Raw genomic sequence first — 23,243 nt, 5'->3', positions numbered from 1 at the left:
TTTCTAGTAAAAAAAAAAAATCTTTTTATAGAATAATTTGAGACTTTGAATCAGTTCAGGTATATCAGAAATTTTGGTTTCAAGTTATTGAAATCTTGGCTTCAAAATGTATATTATTTAAATTAAAAAAAATTTATCATCACAATATCTAAAAGGTGTCTGAGTATACTCGGACATGCTTTGAACTGAGTCAGGTAGTATCAAAAATTGGTTCCAGTATAATAAGTAAGGGAGTGAAAGAAAGTAAAGGACACCTCATAATAATGAGGGGAACTAGAATGGTTGGAAGTAGACTGAGAGAGGGGATTGCATATGCTGCATATTACCCAACAGGAAATGCAATTCCAGGCACTGGGCTTTCACTAATTATATTATTTTGCTGTTACCTGGGCATTTTGACTCAATGGTTCAATTTTTATAATCTGCTTAACTGAAGAATTGCTGACATCTCAAATCCTTTTATTTATTTTCCCTTATTTCACAAGCTCTTTGAAATCTAAAAATTAAGAATCTTCTTAACCCAGAATAGATGAAAGGGACAATTCTTTCTTCAATGTAAGAGAAACAAAATGAAATGAGGAGGCTAAGAGAAGTTGATCAGAGAGGTAGAATAAGGAAACAAGGTAACTTTCTCACTTTTACTACATTAGATTTCAATGGTGGGATTTAAGTATTGTTCTTGAAGGGAATTTTAAAAATATAATCTACATACATATTCATACTTCAATGAACCTGACTTGCATATGAGGCATTTTCTCCTTTGCTACAATAGAGATGTCATCCACCTGTTTTCTTATTCCCACATCTTTCTAGAAATTATTCTCAGAGGGTCCATGATCAGTACCCATGTAACATCACCAGAAGACGATTTCACAAAATCAATTTCTGTTTCAAGAAGTCCAAGTATTGTTCAAAATACCTGCCTTCTTTCTCTTGTTTCATTCTTAGTCCATTTGTAGTACCTGTCCCAAATCTGTGCAATGATGGAACTTCTTAATTATTCAATTACACATCATCTGTGTAAGAAGCATTCTTTATCCATTTAGTTCTTCTTATTATTAATAAACTTTGGAATTGGATTTAATTCCTCCAATGCAGAAAGAGTTCAACAAGATTCATTCCAATAATTAAAAAACAGAAGTACTTTGCAAACATTTATGTGGAAGGGCACATTAATGTAACATAACCTGCTACAAATGGGTATTAGGAAAAGATCAATTAAATTCATATTTCCATAACTAAGGACATATTTAAACGGTGTTATTGGAAGTACTAAAGAGGAGATAAGTACTTGCTTACTTAAGGATTATTAGGTTCTTCATATCTCTTCTACAATTTTTCTGTATTGGAAATCAAGGTCACTCCTTTGATCTTTCTGTCTCCCACTATAATTTGTAAAGGGAGGGAGAGATACTAAACTCATTCAGCAACACAAAGTTCCCTTTAAACCACTGTGTGAGGATTAATCTGTTAGACTACCTTGATCTCCATAAATGTTGTAAAACTTGTATCTCAGTGAAATATTACCTGGTTCAGTGCAGTAGAAAGGGAGATTCTGTTACATCCATCAGCCAGGCAGCTTTAATGCTCTAGCTTCCTAACCGAATGGGTATGTACTTTCTACAAAAGATTTATACCTGAAATACCTGAAGCCCCTTTGGGCTAGTTCTGATTCATTTGGATTTCTGCTGGCAGATTATTTCTAGTATTTCTTGTTCTTCCACCCACTGGTCACTGAAATATGCTTTCCTAGTATTTCCTGGAATGTCCTCCTAAGAGGCATCTATTGTGATTAAGTACGTCATCACCAGGCTCATTCTGAACATTTCTCAGAGCTGAGTTAAATGTCAGCTTCCCGCTCACTTTCTTTTCACACTGTGCTTTCTGCTTTGTATAGAATGAAACAAAAAAAAAGAATGCTTTTAAAAAAGCATATAAAGAATGACAATAAATGTCATGCAGGTGCTAAAAACTGGTTCAAGTATGATTAACAAGGCAGGAGGAGAAGGGCAAATTTTAAACTAAGTAATGCTCACTGAAAAGCTTTGGCATAATTAAGGTTGGATTCCTTCATTATAATATTGGATTACTCTGACTTTGTGAATGTGATGGCCCTGAAACACTTGAAAGAAAAAGAATAATAATGAATGGCCTGCAACAAGAAATGGCCAAGATTTGCACATTTAATTTCTTAAAAGTGTAGCTTATGATGAGTCTAGAAGAATCAGAAATGACCCAAGTAGATTGTATTTTTTTTTTATTACAAACAAGCTCATTTCTTAAACTTCACTTTATCACAACACCTAGAAATCCCTACTATCTATAAGTTTCTCAGAAATGGAAAGAACCTTAGATGGTAGATTCAATGTAAAAAGATAAAATGTCAAATAGGCATTTTTCAAAGGCGATTTACTTGGTATGGGAGAAATAAAAGACTGAGACAGGAGACATGGGTGCTAGCCCTATTTCTATATTTTTCATGACTTTTAACATTCACAATTTGCCTGTAAAATATTTCAGGTAGACTAGTAGAGTAGAAACCATGCTGGCTTTGGGATTTAGGGATGACATTAAAAAAAAAATCCAACAAGAACAACAAAAATTGGTTCTCTTGCTACTTGTATGACTTTGAAAAAAAAAATTGTCTTTGGACCACATTTCTCCCTCCAAAAATGAAGGAAGTCTGACTAGTTGACCTTTAAGTCCATGTAACTAGAAAGGGAGAACACTTTTTTTACTTGCTTGCTTCTTTTTTAAGTAATTTTTTAAAAAAGTAACTTTTACTTAACTGCTGATTCTCTTGAGTAAGTGAATTTTCTTTTTGTCTTTCTTCCAAACCCCAGTTGCCATGTACAGAGAACCATCTTTGCACGATGTTGGAGAAACAGTGCCAAAGGCCGGGGTGACTCCAAGTAAAAGCACAAGTGCGTCTGCAATAATGAATGGAGGCAAACCAGTGAACAAGAGTAAGACCACATAGCCAGATCCTCACAGGTGTGGTGACTTAACGCATCCTGAGCAAAGTTGAGCTCTTTATCCTTGCCAGACATTCCGGCTCTGGGATCTATGGAGCAGCTGGAAGCAAGTGAAGGCTTGCTCTTTGCTGCTTCCGAACAGACTTGTTGCAAATGGATAAAGCTCAACGTGTTGCACCCTCTTCCCTTCCCTTGCTCTCCCCACTCCAAGAGGACACCTGGATAACCAGCTAAACTCAGACCATGGAATGCCCTACCAGATATGGAATGCCTTTTTAATATCTTTTCTGTGTGACACTTCATGTGAATGACATACTTCACTTGATACACTTGATACCTTGCCTGCTGACAGTTACCCGTAATCCCTTTCTGAGTCCAGTTTCAGCAAAATCCATGTGTTTAAGTTCAATTTTGTAGCACACCAATAATACTGAGTACTTTCTAGTTAGACGCTGTAACCCCATGCTATTATGGATTTCTCTTCTCCCCCTTTTTTTACGAGGCTGCTCGCTCCTCTGTCTGTGATCTTTTGCAGGGATTGTGTTTCTCTAAAACTTAAATGTTGCAGGTAGCTGAGTTTGGAAAGCAATCAGGGAATCAGGAAGCCTTCTAAACCTATAACTATAAATTGCATCTATAAAGAATAAGGTTGTTGTCGTTGACTTACACTATTGATTAAATTATGAATATGCTCTAATATCAGATACTGTGCTCCTGAGGTCAGCATACTTGGGGAGGGAAATGTGTCAAACATGACCAGTAGAAAGCTTTCTAAGTGTTTGACATCCCCCTATAGTTTCTTTCTGTGTGTGTGTGTGTGTTTTATACATATCACAAGCTTACTGGTAATGGTAACATTTGCCTTGCCCAGCGAGCAAGACCCACTGGTTTTTGAGAAAGTGGGTCCAAAGAACTCTGTAGGCCTTGTAGGCCTGAATTAAGGCTCATTTTTCATCTACTAATCTTCATTATTTGAAAAACAATAATTATGACTAACAAGAATTGCGCTACCTAAATCCATTTCAAATATAATCTTTTCCAGTTTTTAATGAACTGAACTTAATACCATCCCAATTTTTGGCTGCATTCCACTCATACTCAGCAGAGCATGGGCAAGGCGGCTGTTGTGTTATTTTCTGAAGCAGCAATGCAAAGGTTAGTTATAAATTAGACTTTAATATTTTTGGTGTTTAATGACAAGTTTTTAAACTGGACATATTAGGGAAAAAAAGGTTATTTTTTTTAGCTCAGCATGCCGAGTCCAGTACTGTGTATTTCACCAGTACATACCTCTAACCCAGCTCTTTGGGGCACGCCCACAAATGGCTAGGTTACAGGTGCCTTGCCTTGATCTCAGAATACAGTCTGTTGAAATTGCTATAGATGAAAAAAATAAAAACAAAAACAAAACAAAGGAAAACCAACTCATTAGAAGATCAGCTTTTAGCTTCATCTTTTTTCTTTTCTTTTTCTTTCTTTCTTTGCTTTTTGAGGGAGTGGGGCAGATTCTTATTGATGACACTTAGGGCTGTTCACTGAGCTCAGTGTAGAGGTTATAGCAGTTGGTTAAGGGATAAATAATGCCATATAAAATGTCAGCTCTTAAAAGTGAAAATTTTCAAAATATTTAATGTTTAAATTGTCAAAGATTTAATAGATAATGAAAATTGTGTATGCTTAGGAAACCTAAATTTTGGTTCTCAGAAGAAGTAATTATGACCAATCCATACCTCAGTCCTGGAAAATGCCATGTGGGATCAATGTTCTGGCCTCCTGATAGTATGTCCATAGAAATGGATGACATGGTCACCATTTCCCCCATCTGCAGTGTCTTTACTGGAGAATGCTTTGGTCATTACTTCACACTAAGCATCATAAGAGCCCTTACTTGTTGTTTAATATTTTTGGTCTGCTTAGCTGATTAATAATTTGGTATAAATGAACTGTTTATGCTTTGAAATTTTCATATTGGAGTCAGTTTTAATAAATAAAACTTAGTATCATGTTTGAATAGAGTACCATGGATGACACTAAATGACAAATAGACAAAGTGATTCTTTTAGCTATTTTTAATTTCTCTAATTCCATTTTAAATGCAGGATAAGTCTATTTGACTTTAACTTTGGAAGGTGAAGAACAATTTGTGAAGTTCATTCTCCTGTAACATGGTGGGGAGGTGAAAACATGGTCTCTTTCTGTGTTGTGACAAAGGAAAAACAGCAAACACATGGGATTAAAAGAGATGGGGGGCTTCTAAGTACCATATACTCAAATCCCCATTCTCTCTCCCCCATTCCCATGAACATACCCATTGTTTTCAATGTCAACTCTATTTGCTGGGTCCTTCTTGCTCTGCAAATCCCACTGACTGGTTAAAATTAAAGTTGAATTTGTAAATGACTAGAATGTTCTGTAATTGTAATATCTTTGCTTTTAGTTTGTCTGTTTGTTTCTATGGGTTGTCTACAAGGGTGTTTATTCCTATGAATGGATGTCTTAAAAAAGTTTCTTCTAAAATATGTTTCAACATAGAACAGAGGGGTCTTTGTTATTTGTGCTTTGGTTAGGCCTTTAATTTTGTGTCTGGTCTCATCTGTTGCATGGGAAGAGGATGGCAATGGTGAACTGCATGTAGTAGGCCCTGTGTATCAAGAACTGTTGGTATGTATTACTAAATTTACATACATATATGCAAAGAGTTTGTCTGCATTGTACAGTTTCTGTGTTTATTATCATTTGTTGTATACACAGATGCAACATATTGAATAAAATATTTATACAAAGGCATATTGAAAAACATCAAACAACTTTATGTAAGAAATAGAATGTGCAAACATTGCACCACCCACAAATATAGAGACATGTCATGTAAATAGGTTGGTAAACTCAATTTCCCCCTTTGCCATGCCAAAGAAAATTTTAGCTCCGTGATAATACCTCTCTTGCTGTTTTTCAGGATAAGATTTCACCATTCTGTTTCCCCAAATTAAGTTTTCTGTTATTAAGTAAAACATGTTACTGCCGCAGTACTGTATAGTAAATCTGATGGAATCGATTTGTACTTTCAGATTGTGTGTCTTATACTTCTATGTACATATCCATTCCTTAAGCATTAAGTTTCTAGAGTTGCCCCTCCTTTGGCATGTGTGTTTTGTGGGAGCTTTGATTTCTACTGGTTTCATATTTGACTGCTTTGCACATTCTCTCTCTCTTTCTCTCTCTCTCTTTCCCTCTCTCTCTCTCTCTCTCCCTCTCTTTCTCTCTTTCTCTCTCTTTCTCTCTCTTTCTCTCTCTCTCTCTCTCTCTCTCTCTCTCTCTCTCTCTCTCTCTCTCTCAAAATATTATCAATCACCCCTGCTTCCATAATGCCCATGCCCATAACATAAATTTCCCAGCACTAGCTTTGTTTTCCAACCAGATTTTAAAAAACAACAGTTTTTGGCTGCGATAGAAGCTGGCAACATTGGCAGAGATGTGATACAATCAGTTTATCTTTAGACAATAGATAGAAACTGAAATATTTAGAATAGGCCTCCATTTTGTCCATTGCTAAATATCTCCTGAATATCATATGAAATTTCTTTTGGGGTATAATAACATCAATGCAGAGGAGAAGTGGGAATGGAAGTTTTCTGGTTTGAATTTTTCACATTTTACAAAACTAAGTTCAGAGCTGGATCATACAGAGAATATAAGGGGAATCAACACGGATTCACCCTTCAACATCAGAATAAGAAAGAATGTTCATGATGGGCTAGATGTCTTCAACTGAATGACTCTATGAAACAGTGGCAGCTCTGTTTGTTCCTGAAACCAAACTAAACACTTTCCTACTCAGTCTCCTTGTAGTTCCCTTTCAAGCAAAGCATGTGTGGCCAAAATAGCAAATATCATTTGTATGGAAATATTTGTTTCATTTATCATCTAAATGACTTTTTGTCTGATAGTCCCTAGGAATTCTATTACTGCATTATGCCAACTTTAAAGCAATAAAAGAACCATCATTTTGAGAAAAATGAAAGAAGACCCTCCCAAATGCAGTGGTATGTATAGTCAAATCCCCCTAGGCCTTCTTCTGATGTTTAACACTCAAGTGACAGGCCAAACACAGTTGAAATGAAAGACAAAATAAGGTTATTGTGTTTTCTCATAAATACTCTCGTGAGCACATTGTAGCAGTTGCTTAATTCATTTCTTAAATCCCTAATACATGGTATTTTTCATCATGACTAATACTAGTGTTGGGATTTAATTTTTTTCCTTAAGTGTAACAAACTCTTTGTTCCACTTTGCAGTCACAGATACATGCTATTTAGATTGCTTAGCAAATGCTTTCACAGGAAGGAGGAGGAATACCCAGTAAGAGGCAAGGGTAAATAGTCACTTTGTTTATACACTTTAGAGAGAAGCTATATGCTACAAAAATAATGTCTAAGAATAAATGTTCAACATTTTCTGGAAAAGCAGATCAACGAAAAGCCAAGAGTGTGAGATTCTCTGACTTTTTGCAAGGGGAGGAAAGGCGTAGTATTTCCTTACATCTTCCTAGCTGTATAAAATTAATAATGTTTCCTCTAAACTGATGACCATAAAGTAGTTTTTTTTCCCCCCAAGAAGGTAAACACTAAAACTGAATTGGTTTTCCCTTTTTATATAATTTTTGTGAGCCCATTGGCAGAAGAAGCTTTTATGTTGGATAGGACTATTTCTCTGCAGCATGGAACAAGAGTCCCAGCCCCATTCCGAATTTGGCTTTGAGAAAGGCATGAAGATCTCCTTCATTTCTACCAGTGCCCTATCTATAAACTATGTGATGCATGAACTCATATTCTCTGAAGCTATCACTACCCAATCACAAGTCTCCTATTGTCACATGAATTCCCTGAATTCATCAAGTATTAAGAGTATTAAGTATTAAGATAGGCTTCCTATATTATATCACAGAGTACACTTTGCCATATGCAAATAATACCACTTTTCCTTTTTTATTATGATTTTATAAGAATTTGGTCATGAAAATGAAATGAATATTTAAGAAATGAATTTCATTATTATTCAACCATCTTTGTTAATTAAATACATAATTATAGATGCAATTATGTCTCATGACATAAGCCAGCTTCAGTTTTATTTTCTATAATTTAGTTAACTCACATTATAGTTTATAAAACAAAAAAATCCTTTTTAACTTTGTTAAAATATCTAAGCAAAACATGTTCTGATCTTTAAAGTTAAAATAGTTTATCTAGTATCTGAAATATGTATATATGTATATATACACACATATATATACATATATATGTATACACATATACATGCACACATTTGCATATATATAACACACATTTTGACACATAGAAAAATATTAATATACATATGCTTGCATTTTTTTTGGTTTTACAATGGGATAGAGGGTGAAGTATAAAAATTCACAAACAAAATGAAGTATATCTAATATTACCTGACAAAAAATATACTGTCTTGGAGAATTACTAACTTTGTGAAGAAAGTCTCATAATTAATAGAACTAATAATTAATACACAAATGCTATTGCTATTTTTATATTTCCATTAAATGGAATGTGGACAAGCCTACCATTTTACTGGCATAAGAAATTCTCCCTATCATCATAGAACTGGGACCTTCTTGACAACTGAGTTGGGACACTGAAAAATTAAATGACTTACCTGGGATCTCAGATCCAGTATATATCAAAGGAGGAAGTTGAACCCAGGCCTTCTTGACTATGAAGCCTACTCTCTGTCCATTGCTTTCTGCTGCATCTCACTGCCACTTTCATTAAAATACCAGTTAATATATTCACTGAAGTTTGTTTGGTAGTGTTACATCACAACAGAAAAAAAATGGAAGCATAAATCTATATTCTTGGATTCTAACCACTCCTTGCTTTTTAAAAAAGCTTCTATCACAGCTAATCGATTCTTACAAAAATATGGAGTCTAGAAAGGTTCTATTAATTTACTTCTGGTCAACGATGAAAAAGACACAAATGTTTGATTTAAAGGAACACTATGGCACATTTGCAACAAATGGAAAAATCAGCCCTATTAACAATATCCTAAGAAATCAGGTGACTTTGGCAATACCTCTCCCTGTTCATTTTTGGAATGGCTCCTAAGTTTTAATGTTAACTACTTCAAAAACATAGATCATCATACAAAAATGTCTATTTTGGACATTGAAATTTGCAACTTAAATGGGCAGATTTCAAAATATTAAAATAACTCCTTAAATTCTACTACAATTCTACCAATTTACTCTGCCAAATTTAAGCAATTTCAGTAGAACATGCATATTAACATTTTTGTCCTTAAACTTTAAAAAAGTTGCCAATATTGATGTGCATAATCAGATTTAATGGTAAATAAATTAGGGATGTCTCAATAATTGTGTATTTTCATAATTCAATGGGAATTTCATACCAACATTTCATCATTGAGATGAAATAATATTTTGTTCATACCAATACAACTATCTGTATTTGCTAATCAAACTGTATTGGTCCTTTATGTTGCCCTTATCAAAGCTTGAAGGGTTGTATACAATGGATTACAATATATCTCCAAATTATATTTTCTAATGATTGTTTTCCTAGTAACTAAGTACTGGCCATCAAAGACATATAAGAAGTTATTTAAACTACCAGGACATATAGTCAGAGTCCTCTAAATGCCTTAACTTACTAACAAGAAATTTACATATTGAGAAAATTTCTCTACATATACTGACCCTTTGGCCATTTCCAAAGTACTTTACAATTCTTAAAATACTATATAAATGCTGGCTATTATTAATCAGATTATCTCCAAATTTAGCAATACATAGTCATTTCTCTTGGTTTTTTAATGGTCAACAGATAGTCCATATTCACAATCAGGATAATAACATGACATTATTTATTAAAAATTTGTAAATTGTACATTTTTCTTAATTATTCTCTGCATCCTAAGGGTTTTTTTACATGAACTTTTTGAGTTCTGCAATGTGAAAATTAAACAAGTTTTAAGGTTGAAAGTGATCAATTTTGAAAGGGAATGAATGCATTCTGTAGTCACTGTGAGCACTTGCCACAAACTAGATGTACTATGACATTGACTTTTCTATCATCCACATTTAGAGGTTCAGACTAGGACATGGTATATATAGTCTGTGTCTGATCAATAGTTTTGCAATTTCATAGGTGAGTTCTCTGTCTCATTAGGCTTAATGTGGTTTTCTTTGTGTGATGATGTATAGAGCTGACAACCCTGCAGATTACGTAAGAAAGTCCTTTCTTGTACTATTTCCATCACAAACTGCTTAGACTCATTTTTAATAGGTACCCAGATTTTACTCAGGCATTCAAAAATAGAAAAAAAACATACAATAGTTTGCTTGAGTAGCCCTAGTGGTGATTATATGCTGTTTGCTGTGCATTTATGTGTTTTAATGGCCTAAAAAAAAAAAAAAAAAAAAAAAAAAGAACTTAGTCCTTTGTCATGTAATTGTTAAGGATATTCTGCCCCAAGCCAGATTTCACAAGCATTTCCATTCCATCCATCCCAGCATTCACAGTTTCCACAGCTACATATTCCATTGCCTAGAACAAAATGAACAGGGGAATCATTATCATAATTGAAATGTATTACATTAAAATGTGTTGTTATAAAACGTAACAAGCCATAATAAAAACCATTCCATTGGCCCTTTAGAGATTGTCTTATTGTGTAGAATGCTTTACATTTGACTAAGCAGCTAAAAGAAACTGGATCTTTGAAACAATTAATGGCATCTTTCCAGCACAGTCATCAGCCAAAGAGTAACTATTGTAATTATTCCATCAGGTTTTGTACCCAGCTGGGCTTCCATTGCCATCGATTGGTCCTCTTTCTCCATAAAGAGGCAAGGTAAAAAGCTATATAGTAGGCTTGTCTCTAATAAGGAGTGAATGTGCAAATACAGTTAACCAGTACAGTTTCAGATAAACCAACATAATAGGTGGCAAAGGAGCCGTGTTGAATTACATCAGACAAAAAGAACAGGTCCCACATAAAGATTTCCTCTCTAGGAAGACGCCTGGTATACTTGTTATTGGGGAATAGTGAAGGGAAGGGGTATATTAGCAAAGACTATTTGAAAATGCCCTCTGTGCTCCTTCTGCCATTAGAGGGCTTTTATTCTTTTGTAAAGAGAAGGTAAAGGAAGGTGGAACTGGCCCCATTTTCCCTTACATTTGTCATTAATGCTCTCAAAGCTCAGAAAACTACTCTAAAAAGCCTGTCATTTCAGTAGACATCGCACTATTATCATGATAACGTTCTCTTCCTCCTCCTTCCTATTATTCCCACTTTGATCAATGCAATAGCAGTCTCTTCCTTGGCTGAAGTTATGAAAAATACCAGATATACCTGACAGAGAGATTCGAGTAGAAGGATCTTCATTAGAATCATTTCCATTTGCCACATGTTAAAATGCTTTGGGATTCTTTTTTTTTTTTTTTTTTTAAATGTCTTGGATGATTCCTGTCAGTGATTTACTCATATTTGAGACCTTATTGTTTGTCTATCCAATTCTTTCTGCAAAAATCAATCATACCCTTATTCTGTCACACCCCTTCCCCTCTGCAATGTCACTTCCACCTCAATGGGTAAATTTAACATCTCGCCTTCTGTGCCCGTGTGGAAGGAGACAGACTGTACCTGGAGTGGTCTTGTTACTTAACATTTCCATTTCCCAGTTTTGCAGCCCATTGCTCAGAACAAGGGAGGGTGTGATCTGGACCTACACACCTGTGCAAATGAGGCCATCGTGCTTGTCACAGTCTCTGTCGTCACATTCACAGAATTCCCCTGAAATGTACCATTCCTGAGAAGAACAGATGCACTTTCCACAGTGACAAGAGCCTGTAATCACAAAGATTATTATTTATTGTCATGGCCTAAACATGGTTTTTTTTTTTTTTTTCCTGTCTCGAATAGACCAGAGCTAGCCAACATCTAAGCAACTATCAGCTGAAAGCATAAAATCAAGAGAAAAGCTTATTGAATAGCAAAGTCACTTAAAGGAGAACTTTAACATCACATTTACTTCTACTGAATACCCTATTTATCATTTTATTTCATAAAGAGTTTTCTAGTAAAGAAATCCATTTGGGGTTCCAAAACATATATTTGTCACTGAACCAAGTTAGAGTGGTGCATTATGAAAATGTCAGCAAGGTCCAATTTCAGTTCCCATGACAGGTGATTATCCATTTGCTTATCCCAAATGGATTTGTTGTGTAGAAATTGAGGTCATGTAAATTAAATCGTGTTTTAAATGCCTGACAGGAGCTTATAATTTAAGAGAATCCAATAATGAATTCTGAAAAGTGAAAGTTTTTTTTTTTTGTTGTGAAAATAATTACTCCCTAGTTGGTTTATAAATCAGGGTTTTCATTTATGAGTTTTTTTTTCTTAAAAGTGAGGAATACTGAGAATTAATGTTAAAAATATAAACTCTTCCAGAAATATAAATCATTCCAGAAAGAAGCATTTAGGATAAATTCCCAATTCAATCAAAAGCAGTAATCAAAAAGTTGCCTAATAATGGTCAATCTATTATTCAACTAAATCCAAAGGGGTAGAAAGCCAAAAATGAAAATTGCTGTCTTTAATGATACAATGCACTCTTCACTAACCATTTAAAATTCACAAACATTTATTCATTCTCTAAATTGTGCAAATCACGGTTTTAAGTGTGGGGTAGGTATGCATAGAGTTGAGGGGGGACGAGGAGGATTAGACAAATCCAAGTATCTGCCCTCAAGAAGCTTCCTACTGCAATTCTTTATTTCATTTAAGCTTACTTTTTTTCTACCAAGGTTTTTAAATTTTTCAGCTATCCCTTTTTTCTTTTTTCTTTTTTTTAAAGGGATGGATATTACTGAGAAAAATCATATTTTGACAGATATTAATTGTATCTACAATTTATCTTAGCAAGGAAGTGTTCTTTTGCTTGACATTCACCAAAAAGATATTGGGAAGGATCTTGGAATCTGTCTAGATTAACCCTCAATGAAGGCCCTATAAGATTAAATGTCTTGACGTAAACTATATAGCTAATTTTGTAGCTGATCTGGGAATTAAACTGAGGCCTCTTAAAACCTAATCCTTAACCATATCTTTCAGCTACAATTTATTGCCGTGCATTGACTGGTTTCTAATTCTAATTGTCAAGTATTGTTAAACAACTGTTTTAATATTCAGGATTCAGGAGATCTAAATGGCCAAAATTATATATTAATAGGAAAATTTTGATTTTCAAAAATTCTGAAATATTCTATGAAATTTCAACCAAGATTAGTTTAAGATGTTTGAAAATTGGGTCTTCAGTGTCTCCAGGAAACACATTCATTCCAAAAAGGAACATCTATTTGTGTGATAAATGAACAGCTGCTTGAATGAAAAAAAAAAAAAAGATTGGAAAACAGGAATTGCATTTATAAAAAGGGGGTGGGGGACATGGGGTACAGATTGTATATACAAAACAGGAGGTGATTCATTGCTATCTGAACTTATTGTAAACTATTCAAGTCAGTCCCTACCTTCAGTTATCTATAACATTCCCTTCTATGGTTTTAAAATACAGCATTTCTAAAGAATCTGTATTGCAACAGGGCAAAAGTATTATCTCTACAATATCAAGAAGATCTTTGGCAAAAGATTAAACATTTTTGATGGTTGAACATCAGTTAGGACATCACAAAACCTCAAAAAGGAGGCTAAACAAAAGGGAATTGCCAATATTGATTTTCATTTTTGTAGCAAAATAAGAGAATAGTTGTAGAACTTATATACATTACCTTTCCCAAGCATATCCCTTATAAATTTTTTCCAAATAGATTCTAAATTCCTTGTCCCCCCGAACTGCTTCCTTGCAAATCAAATATTTACCAACCCATGTAATACTTTTCATTATTCCCATGCCATTCTGCCATTTTATTGTCAACATTAACAAACAGGAAATGTCACAGTGGACAGTCATTGGCTTTTTTTTATCACCTGTATTCTTCATTAACGGATCAACAGTGATTGATTTTATATCTGGCCCATTTTTTTCCACCTGTGGGCCAGTGCTAATTTGCATACCATTTTTAAGGAAGAATAGGGTTACCTCAGTTCTGGCTAAAATGGTTGTCATTGTGGGATCTCTTCCAATAACAGGCTTTTTTTCTTTCTCAACTTTTTCAAGCATAGGTCTATCTCCTATTTCTGTATTTCATTTGTTCTTTCAAACTTCTTTTATTTCTAGTCATGAAAGTATGCCATATTGAAGCTAATAGATAAATAGACTGACAGCTACAAATATTGAGGGAAAAAAGGCAGCCAAAAACCCACTTTGATTTTCATTAATTGTCCTAGGACTAACTCTATAAGATACTGTCCTGAGCCTTTTATTTCTATGGATGAGTGAAAGCAAATGCTTTATTAAATAGCATCATTTGGGATTTTCTAAAATGATTCCTAACATAAGGAACAAAATGATTTTGAAAATTTCAGTTAATTATCACAAATAGCAGCCAATTAATTTCTCGATCACACTTCCATGAATCATGTTTCTAAAGGTTCTTTTTTTTTTTTTGGTTTGTGTGACACTATACAATCCAGACATCTTTATCCACTTCCAAGCTACCCCATCATTAACCTTATTCACTTTCACTACTTTAGGGCAGTTCTTCCTGTTGTTAAATCCAGAAATCTTTTTACTTAGTGATATGACTTCTGTCATGGTCATTTCCATGTTGTGGTTAAAAAAAAAAAAAAAAAACTTTCTTAAGTCTTAAAAGGCACAATGGAGCTTATTATGGGTTATTATACTAGCTCTTTGAACAATAAAAGTCTCAAACCGGCACCTCTGAGCACTAGTAACTCTCAGAAGTGTGTCAGAAACAGAAATCTCTAAAATGAAAAGAGGAAGATGCCATGAAACAGTGACTGTTTCTCCCCTCTGAGCTCTTAAACTTCTATTTATAAAAGCTCAGTGCCTCCTTGACATGGAGAAATTCTTCCTATTAGTTACTAGGTTAGAAATAGTTTAACCTATGTTAATAATAATATGATATAACATAATAGGAGACATTAAGGCATTTTTCCTTCCAAGAGCTCCAGTTGCTTTCACAAATAATGGGGTCTGCTTCCCCCTCCTACCAGAGGAGGTAATAAAGGAGAAGTTGCCCATCAGCCATACTCAGGCTACAAACCTTTCAGGAAAGAGGCAATTATCATCTTACCTGGAACTTAAACATAACCACAGCTTTGGTGAGGAGCAGGCTGGAATTATGACAGAAGAACAATACCTGCAACATTGATTCATTCTGATTCAGGACCAGAACACTTAGAAATGCTCATAGTCTCATTTTGCCCCCAGTCCTTTGGAAATCAAGCATATAATTTTACTGGTCTTCAAAGCATTCTAAGAAAAGTAAAGGGACTGATGTCGGGATTTCACATATGAGGAAATGGAAGCAAAGAAAGATAAAGTAACTTAAGACAACACAGCCTTGTTATCTAGGAACTGGACCAGTTTTCCCTCTTCTCCCAACATATCTGTACTGCCTCTGAATCCATTTTTTCCATGTCCTATCAGCAGTGGGTGCATTTAATTCTTAGACATTAGATAACAAAACTAAATTTGGGAGACTAGCTCCAACATAAGACAAGAACAATTCCCCTGAATCTACTCCATCCCTTGTGTAGTAGAGATATACTGTGCACTTGGCTTGGGTGATCTGGAACTCAAAAAGTGCCATAATCCTATCTCCCAACCAACAGAGTATGGGGAAATAGTTCAACATCTAAAGTCTGTATCCATTTCCTCATGACAATTACTTTACAGAAGGTTGGTGATGATCACCTGGAATTATGTTGAAATGATGACGGACAAAGCCTGCTTGGGTGCTCTAGGATCCAAATACAACTCTCAAAAACTCAATGATCAAAATCAAAAAAGTCCACAGTGCTCAGATCTCTGCAGAGGTAACTAAATCCATGGAAAGCAATCCAGATTGTGATATTAGGGGAGACCTGAACACTAAGATTATTTCCCCTTCTCTTGGTTGTCCATGTAGACTTTTGAAGTCCAAGAGCAAGGCTTCATTCTAAGTTACTTACATCCGTAGAGTTGGAATTCATTTTTATTTTGTCGTGCCTGGCAAAATGCTGCAATTTGACATCACAACAGGCGGTTCTCACTCTTGTACTAACCTTTCCATCCATTATGAATGGTCATAGACACTGTATCCGTTTTAAATTTTTTCTATGGAGTGATTTATTGTCTTGGCTACAAATTTGTAAAGAAATAAAACGCTATTTCTTCACCGTCTTCTGTCATGAGGTGTCAGCTTTGTTCAACATCCATTAAAAAATTAAGTAAATAAGTAAAATATGTAGTCTAAGGGCATACCCAAAGCACTTTATCCTCATCAGAATAATTTTTATGTCTTTACCATACAAAAGAGCGAACATGGGATTTCTCTGTAAAATATAATTAGGATGGCAATGTTCTCTTGAAAAGTTTGTTCCCAGAGTAGCAAATTTGTATTAAACCATGGTTTTTATAAAAGCACACGAGTATTTTTACCTCTTCCCTACTATTATATGAATGAAAAATAGAATCTGAGAGCCGAGTGATCATTAGCCCAAACCTCTGAGTTTTATGGATTATCATTTTGTATTTAGCACAAATGTCAGTACCAACAGCTGCAGCCTATAAGACTAGAGGTAGGGATGAGGGCAATGACCAATTGCTCAAAGTCTCACAGACTAAGAGGAATTCATGATCTCAATCTGGATATATTTTTCCCTTACAAATAGCAAGAAAAAGAGCTTATTCTTCCCTTTGCTCTTGCTATCTTCTCCAATGGAAACATAATCAAGAAGGGGCCATGGGGACAAATGAAATAAAGCAGAAAGGACTAAGTAAAGTGTGAAGGCATAGACCCCAAACCCACTTCCAATACTTATTATCTATGAGATCTTGGGCTGATCACTTAATCTGTATGGGTTTATTTCCCTTCATTTGTAATATGAAAGTACACTACTATCCTTCTCAATTTACATCTATCATCATATAATTGTGTCCACACCACTCCTTTGAATGAAGAAATGGAATCCAGGATAAGTGAAGCAACTTGCGTAAGATCATCAAATAAACTGATAAGTACAATTGGGACTGATTTCCAGGAAAGAATAAGCATATATGAAATACAGATACAGTGAATACAGTTTACAAATATCTCATTTGATCCTCACAATAATGCTGAAAGGGTGAAGAAGGTGCTATTATTATCTCCATTTTACAAATGGTGAAACTGAGGCATGCAGAGATTAAGTAATTTTCTTAGAAACACTCAACTGACACATGTATAAGGCAATGTGTGAACTTAGATCTTCAGGACTCCAGTCCCAGCACTCTGTTCATTGGGCCACATTACTCAATATAACTAATTTCCAGGCCAGCTGCCTTTTCACTATAGCATGGTGCCCCAATTCTTTCCTTTATCCACACTAGCACTGAATTAGAGCTCTTGGGGCAGCCTAGACCCTCTGTTCTTCCTAACAGTACCTGTCAAAGAATAAAGCATAAGCACTGATCTAGACTGTATCTTATATACTCCATATAGTCTCAGTGTTATACAGGTACTAAATATTAGAGCCAGTATATACACTTGCTTTCTCTGAATCTGAATTCAATGCATCATGCTGCCTTGTCAGTACAAAAATATTTTGGGAAAACCTGAACAAATTATGAGGGAGTGGTCAATAATTTCTTACAGTGTTTTCCTTAAAACAAAATATGTGGCCAACTAATTTCCAAGATGAAGATTCTCACAATGCCTTCTTTTAAAATATCTTCTCATATAGATAACATGATGATCAAGAGAGCTTTAAGGAATGGGGAAAAGGAAGGCTTAGGTAACAGCTAATAAAAGAAAAATATTGGGGACTAACCAATTTATCAGAGTTTAGAAATACTTTTGCCCTATAAACAAAAACCACTTATAAAACAACTTTTTTTATGGGGCAAGCTGATAAACTACAATTCAACAATTGAATTATGGAAATTGTTTTTTTATACTCCTTTGGTTAACCCGTTGACTCTGTGCCCTTGCAAATATCCTTTTTCATAACCTTTTACTTGAAAAAACCTATTAACTATTTGGGTAGTAAATATGTATATACACATATATGTATTATATGTACACATAGATAAAAATAAAAATACACATAAAAATACATATGATATATAGTAGTGAGTTATCAAAATTTTAAGCATATCTTAGATGACCTCGTTGTCGGGATATTATAAAGAAGATTCCTAAATAAATCTCTGAGGTTGCTTCTAACTTGAATATTCATAATCTAAATTTTGGGTCAATTTTTTCCTCTCCAGCATACATTCTCTGTCTTAGTGGTTATTGTTGGAGCTTTAGCTTAGAATACCTTTAATCTTGATAGATACCTCTTGGGAAAAGACATGACCAACACTTCATTCTCTATGGTAAGATTATCTGTGCCATATCTTGATCTTTCAGTTTTATCAACATGCAGCAGTGTTGGTGAGAAAGCCCTTTGTCAATACTATTCTGTTCACTGTTCCCTTGGAACCCCCAATCCAGGGAAACCTTTTAAATCTGTAAATATTGGCCCCAATCCAGGGAAAGCAAGGGCTAAGAATTCATCATGTTCAGACCAGAAAACAGAGAAGGGCTCAGCTGAAAGTAATTTATTATAGCAGCTGTATATTTTCAGCAAAGAACAGGACATAGAGAAGAGTACTCCTTGAGAGGGTGGGGAAAACAGTGGGATTTCATTTATTTTTGCACTGGGCCTGTGATTACATTGATGTAGGAAACTCTAGCTCAAGAAACTCCCTCTACTAATATAAATCATCAATTTCTCTGCAAAGAATAGGATACAGAGATAGGTTCTGTGTATTAACCAAAGTAATATAGTCCATTTGCATCAAGGGCAAGACTGAACTTAGGCTGATTGACTCTGAGTACTGAGATCTACCTCCATAGAATCAGTTCCACTCCATGTGCCTTTCAGCACAAATGTCTAACTCTTCATAAATCAGGTCATCAAAACGCTCATTATTTTGTTACAGCTTCATTAGCACTATGCACTGAATAATTTCTGATCAAAAAAGAATAGTCAAAAAACAAAATCTACAATTCATTATCTTAGAGATGAGAGGACACAAGGCAGGATGGTTAGTTAGCTTTGGAGTAAAGAAGTTATGTGTTTAGCCCTAACTTTATAAAAACTCTGTGTCATGTGCAACCTTGGCCAGTAACCTAAACGTCTCCCTAAGATATGTCACAGACAAATTATTGATTTATATCTCAAATTTGATAACAGGTTTGATAACTGAACACTCCAGAGGAGCTACACAAAATATAGAATCCCAGTGGTTGATAATATCTTGTTCTTTCAGACCAAAAATTAAGATGGCAAGACAAGAGTCATCTCCCGTGACAAGCAGATGTAAGAAGGTCACCTGTTCGTGTTGGATGAGAAAAGATGGTCCAGGGGCACAAAAATAAGTTAGTGGACTTTCCAAAGAATCAAGGCATCCCATCCATGCTGGGTTGGGTAAAACCAGATGGAAATATCTTTGTTAGCCTTCTTGTGATTGTACCAGTGAGTTTCATTGGTGGTAACCAAGTAGCAAACTTTATGTTAAACTTTGAGGCCTGCTATAAAGTCTTATGGTAAGAACCTATCTTATCTAATTACCTCTATACTATTTACATAAAAATACCAAATTGATTATTACTGATTGAAATAGAATAGGGATCCTAATGTATCTTATCTCACATATGTTACTCAAATATAAAATACTAATTTTCACAAAATAGAGTGAAAATGCATCAATAAAATTAACTAAGTTAAAATTAATTTAGCCTCCTTAGCAATTCACAAAACCCCACAGAATTATAACTCAAGGTCTTCTTTATCCTCCCAAAATAACATCTTTCTCTAGATGAGTGAATAGAAAGTTTCAGTTGTTGTTACAATATGCTTCCTGTGAATACTGGTTAGAACAGCTTCTAAATAATTAATTGACATATACTTTAAATCTCTGAATTAAGAGAACCTCAAAAGGTATTTAGTTCAATTCATACCTAAAAAAAGATATCTTCTGCATAACATCACCTCCAAGGGATCATTTAGCTTCTCTTTAAAGACCTCCATTAAGTGGGAATCTGTTATCTCCTATTCCACTTTTGGATAGCTCCTGATGGTTAGAAAGTTATTCCTGTCATCCAACCTAAATTTGTCCCTTAGCAAAGTCAATTAAGTACCACTCTTAATTCAACCCTGGGGGCCTAAACTGAAACATCTCATCTTTCTTTTATGAGGCAATGCTTTAAATGCTGGCCATCTATCTCTAATACCTCCTCCCCAATTCCTAGTCTGCTCTTCTTAGTGATAATCACTGGATCTGTGCAAGTGGATACCTTCGCTGTAACTTTCAGAACTACCCAGAGCACTGAGAGGTTAAATAAGCTTCTGACAATCACAAAACCAGTATGTGTCAGAAGTAGGTCTTAAACCACAGGTAAAGACAACCTTATGTGCTTCAGACCAAAGAGCTTGCTGAATTTTTGAGAACGGATTTAATCCCTACATTTGCCCTTTCATTCTCGATATATTGTCTCTCTTTCTATAATTCCCCACATCAAGGCTAAGAGGTATTCGTTTATCAGTCCTAGATCCTATAACTATTTCACCATTTTAAAAACTAACTCACATGGCTTTTTTTGGCACATGCTATGATTTGATGTTGCTATTACGATTAGGATTCTCTTGATATTAGCCCTACTTTCTGAGTCCCATTTATTTAGATTTATTATTTAATCTTCAGATTTAAAAAATATGCTACAATGATAAGACATCAGAGTTCTCATTCAATAGAACACCTAAGAATAACAGTATTCTGTCTGGGTATATGGCTGCAATACTCACCCTTCCCTGAGCACAATATGCCATCTGCTGATTCACACAAACTTTTGCTTTCTTCTTCAGTTATGTTGCATTTTCTTGAATATTGGCAGAGTTTTCCAAACCACCCTCGCTCACAAATGCAGCGACCACAGGAACATTTACCATGGGCTGAAAAAAAGCAGACAAAGCCTTATTAAATATTCAGAAGTTCTACTTGAGCTTTCAGAGGGAAATAAACAATTTCAATGATTATTCTTCTTTTGGGTACTATTTTTATATAACTTTGCTATTTACAAAATGTTTTCTCCATAACAACCCTGTGAGATAGTAATATGAACAGCATTATCCTCATTTTACAAATGAAATTGAGTCACAGACAAGCTAAAGTGATTTGCTCAGGGGAAACTAGGAAGTGGGAGTAATATTGTGGAGGGGAAAAGAGAACTGGATTTTTAGTCAGAATACCTGAATCCTACCACTTTTGTAATTTTGGAGAAGTCATTGTATTTCTGCGGATCTATTTCCTCATCAGTAATATGAGGAAGCTGACTTTTGAGGTCCCTTCCAACTCTAAATCTATGACCTTGTTAAATGTCAAAGAAGAGATTCAGATCTAAAATCTCTTAAAAGTATGAGAAGGATTTAACCTTTATTAGATAAAGTAGCATGATGTAATGGATATTTCTGGGTTTAAGATTTACCTATGATACATACTGGTTATGTGACTGTGGGAAACGTACTTAACCTCTCAGTGCTCTAAGTAACTCTGAAAGTTGCAGAGAAGCCTTCTGCTTCCTAGTCAATAATAAATAAATATTTATTAGGGGTCTCCTAAGTACGAGGCACTGTGCTTAGAACTGGGATACAAATAAGAAAGACAGTCCTTCCCCTCAAAGAGCTTATACTCTAATGGAGGAAGATAAAATACAACAACAAAAAAGCTAAAAGTCCTATACTTTCTCCACTAAAGCAGGCTACCTCAAATAAACTATAATATCGAACTTCCTATCTAAGGAAAACACTGTTCTGCTTCTTTCTGCATTAGTCAGCTCAACCATAATTGCCAGATGAACTCTCCAGACAGTGCTCAAGCTTAATGTGATAAATCTGGAGCTGGAATCGGAGGAAGACCCAAGAGGAAAACAAACTTTGAAGTTATTTAAAGTGGAATTCCTCTCTCCTCAGTTGATAACAAAACACATCCTCATTTGCATTTTTATCAGTTAAAAAGACTTACAGCTGATTCTCATCATGGACACCTTGACATTTGAAAAACTGGTCACGTTTCAATTACTTGCAACATTTATCGATTGCTTTTCCTAGTTCTGCCTAAGAGATATAAAAAGTTAACTGTTTCCTACCAACAGTATTGGTTCTTTAGGTGAAAGAGACCATTCTTTACCTCAGTTGCTATGTATCCTTAAAAAGACCAAGGTCTCCCACTGAATCCAGGGCCATCTCCTGCTCTCTATCTGGCCCCTGGACCCAGATGGTTCTGGAGGGGAAAGTGAGGTAAGTGACCTTGGACAGCCTTCCCTCCCTTAAACCCAATTCACATGCATGTCATGGCATCTCCTCCCTGATGAACAAAGGACAAACAACCAATATGCCTTGGAATAATAATATTTTGCATTTATATATCACCCTGAAGTATGTAAAATACTGTATTCAAGCTACCTTGTTTAATCTGCATGGCCACTCAGATAAACAGGTGCTATTATTATCCCTATTTTATAAAGAAATTAAAACACAGAGAAGTTGTACTTATCCAGGGTCACATAACTAATCAATTTCTGAGTTAAGATTTGAACTCAGTTATTCTTCAGTCCAAATACAATGATCATTATGTCTCCTTACTAATTTAAGTCTTCCTAATAATCTGTATATACTTATGTTTAAGCAGCAACATATCTGTTGCTATGTTAGATATAATATGGAACATATCAATTTTATTAGGACTAATATTAAACTAATGAAATTTGAATTTAAGATCTCAGGAGAAATATATATATTCTTTTCATTCATATCATAATCTGGGAGATTCTTTGGCCACATACAAAATCTCTTTTTCAATTTATAGCTAAAAAATGTTTTAGAAAGTAGGTAAAAACAAGTTTATACCTATGTGTATAGGATGCACAGGTGTAGAGTTTGCAAAGTGCTCCAAGGCCATCTGGTACAAGCCCTTCATTTTTATATATGAAAGAATGAGGCTTGAGTAGCTAAAATATTCTGCTCAAAGTAATATAAGTTTCAAATCACAATTTTGAGACT

At 34.9% G+C, this 23,243-nt stretch overlaps 2 protein-coding genes across 4 annotated transcripts in view; one reads left to right on the top strand and one right to left on the bottom strand.

Annotated features, from left to right (window-relative positions):
* Nucleotides 1-6,030, top strand: part of FGF14 (fibroblast growth factor 14) — an 801,547-nt gene extending 795,517 nt beyond the window's left edge. For all 3 annotated transcript variants that reach the window (XM_051984083.1, XM_051984085.1, XM_051984084.1), the window contains exon 5: nt 2,844-6,030. In XM_051984083.1, the coding sequence (XP_051840043.1) occupies nt 2,844-2,980 (137 nt within the window). In that variant the 3' untranslated portion in view covers nt 2,981-6,030. The remainder of the gene's footprint in view (nt 1-2,843) is intronic.
* A 3,840-nt stretch (nt 6,031-9,870) lies between these two features.
* The window catches only part of ITGBL1 (integrin subunit beta like 1), a 387,932-nt gene continuing 374,559 nt past the window's right edge, over nt 9,871-23,243 (bottom strand). The window contains exons 9-11 of the mRNA XM_051984082.1: nt 20,991-21,137; nt 11,766-11,879; nt 9,871-10,576 (exon numbers count right to left, since the gene is read on the bottom strand). Coding sequence (XP_051840042.1) covers nt 10,485-10,576; nt 11,766-11,879; nt 20,991-21,137 — 353 coding nt within the window. The 3' untranslated portion in view covers nt 9,871-10,484. The remainder of the gene's footprint in view (nt 10,577-11,765; nt 11,880-20,990; nt 21,138-23,243) is intronic.

The sequence above is a fragment of the Antechinus flavipes genome, chromosome 3 (assembly GCF_016432865.1).
Source record: "Antechinus flavipes isolate AdamAnt ecotype Samford, QLD, Australia chromosome 3, AdamAnt_v2, whole genome shotgun sequence".
NCBI lineage: Eukaryota > Metazoa > Chordata > Mammalia > Dasyuromorphia > Dasyuridae > Antechinus > Antechinus flavipes.
The sequence above is the reverse complement of the archived record's forward strand: the minus strand, read 5'-3'. Positions and strand labels throughout refer to the sequence as shown.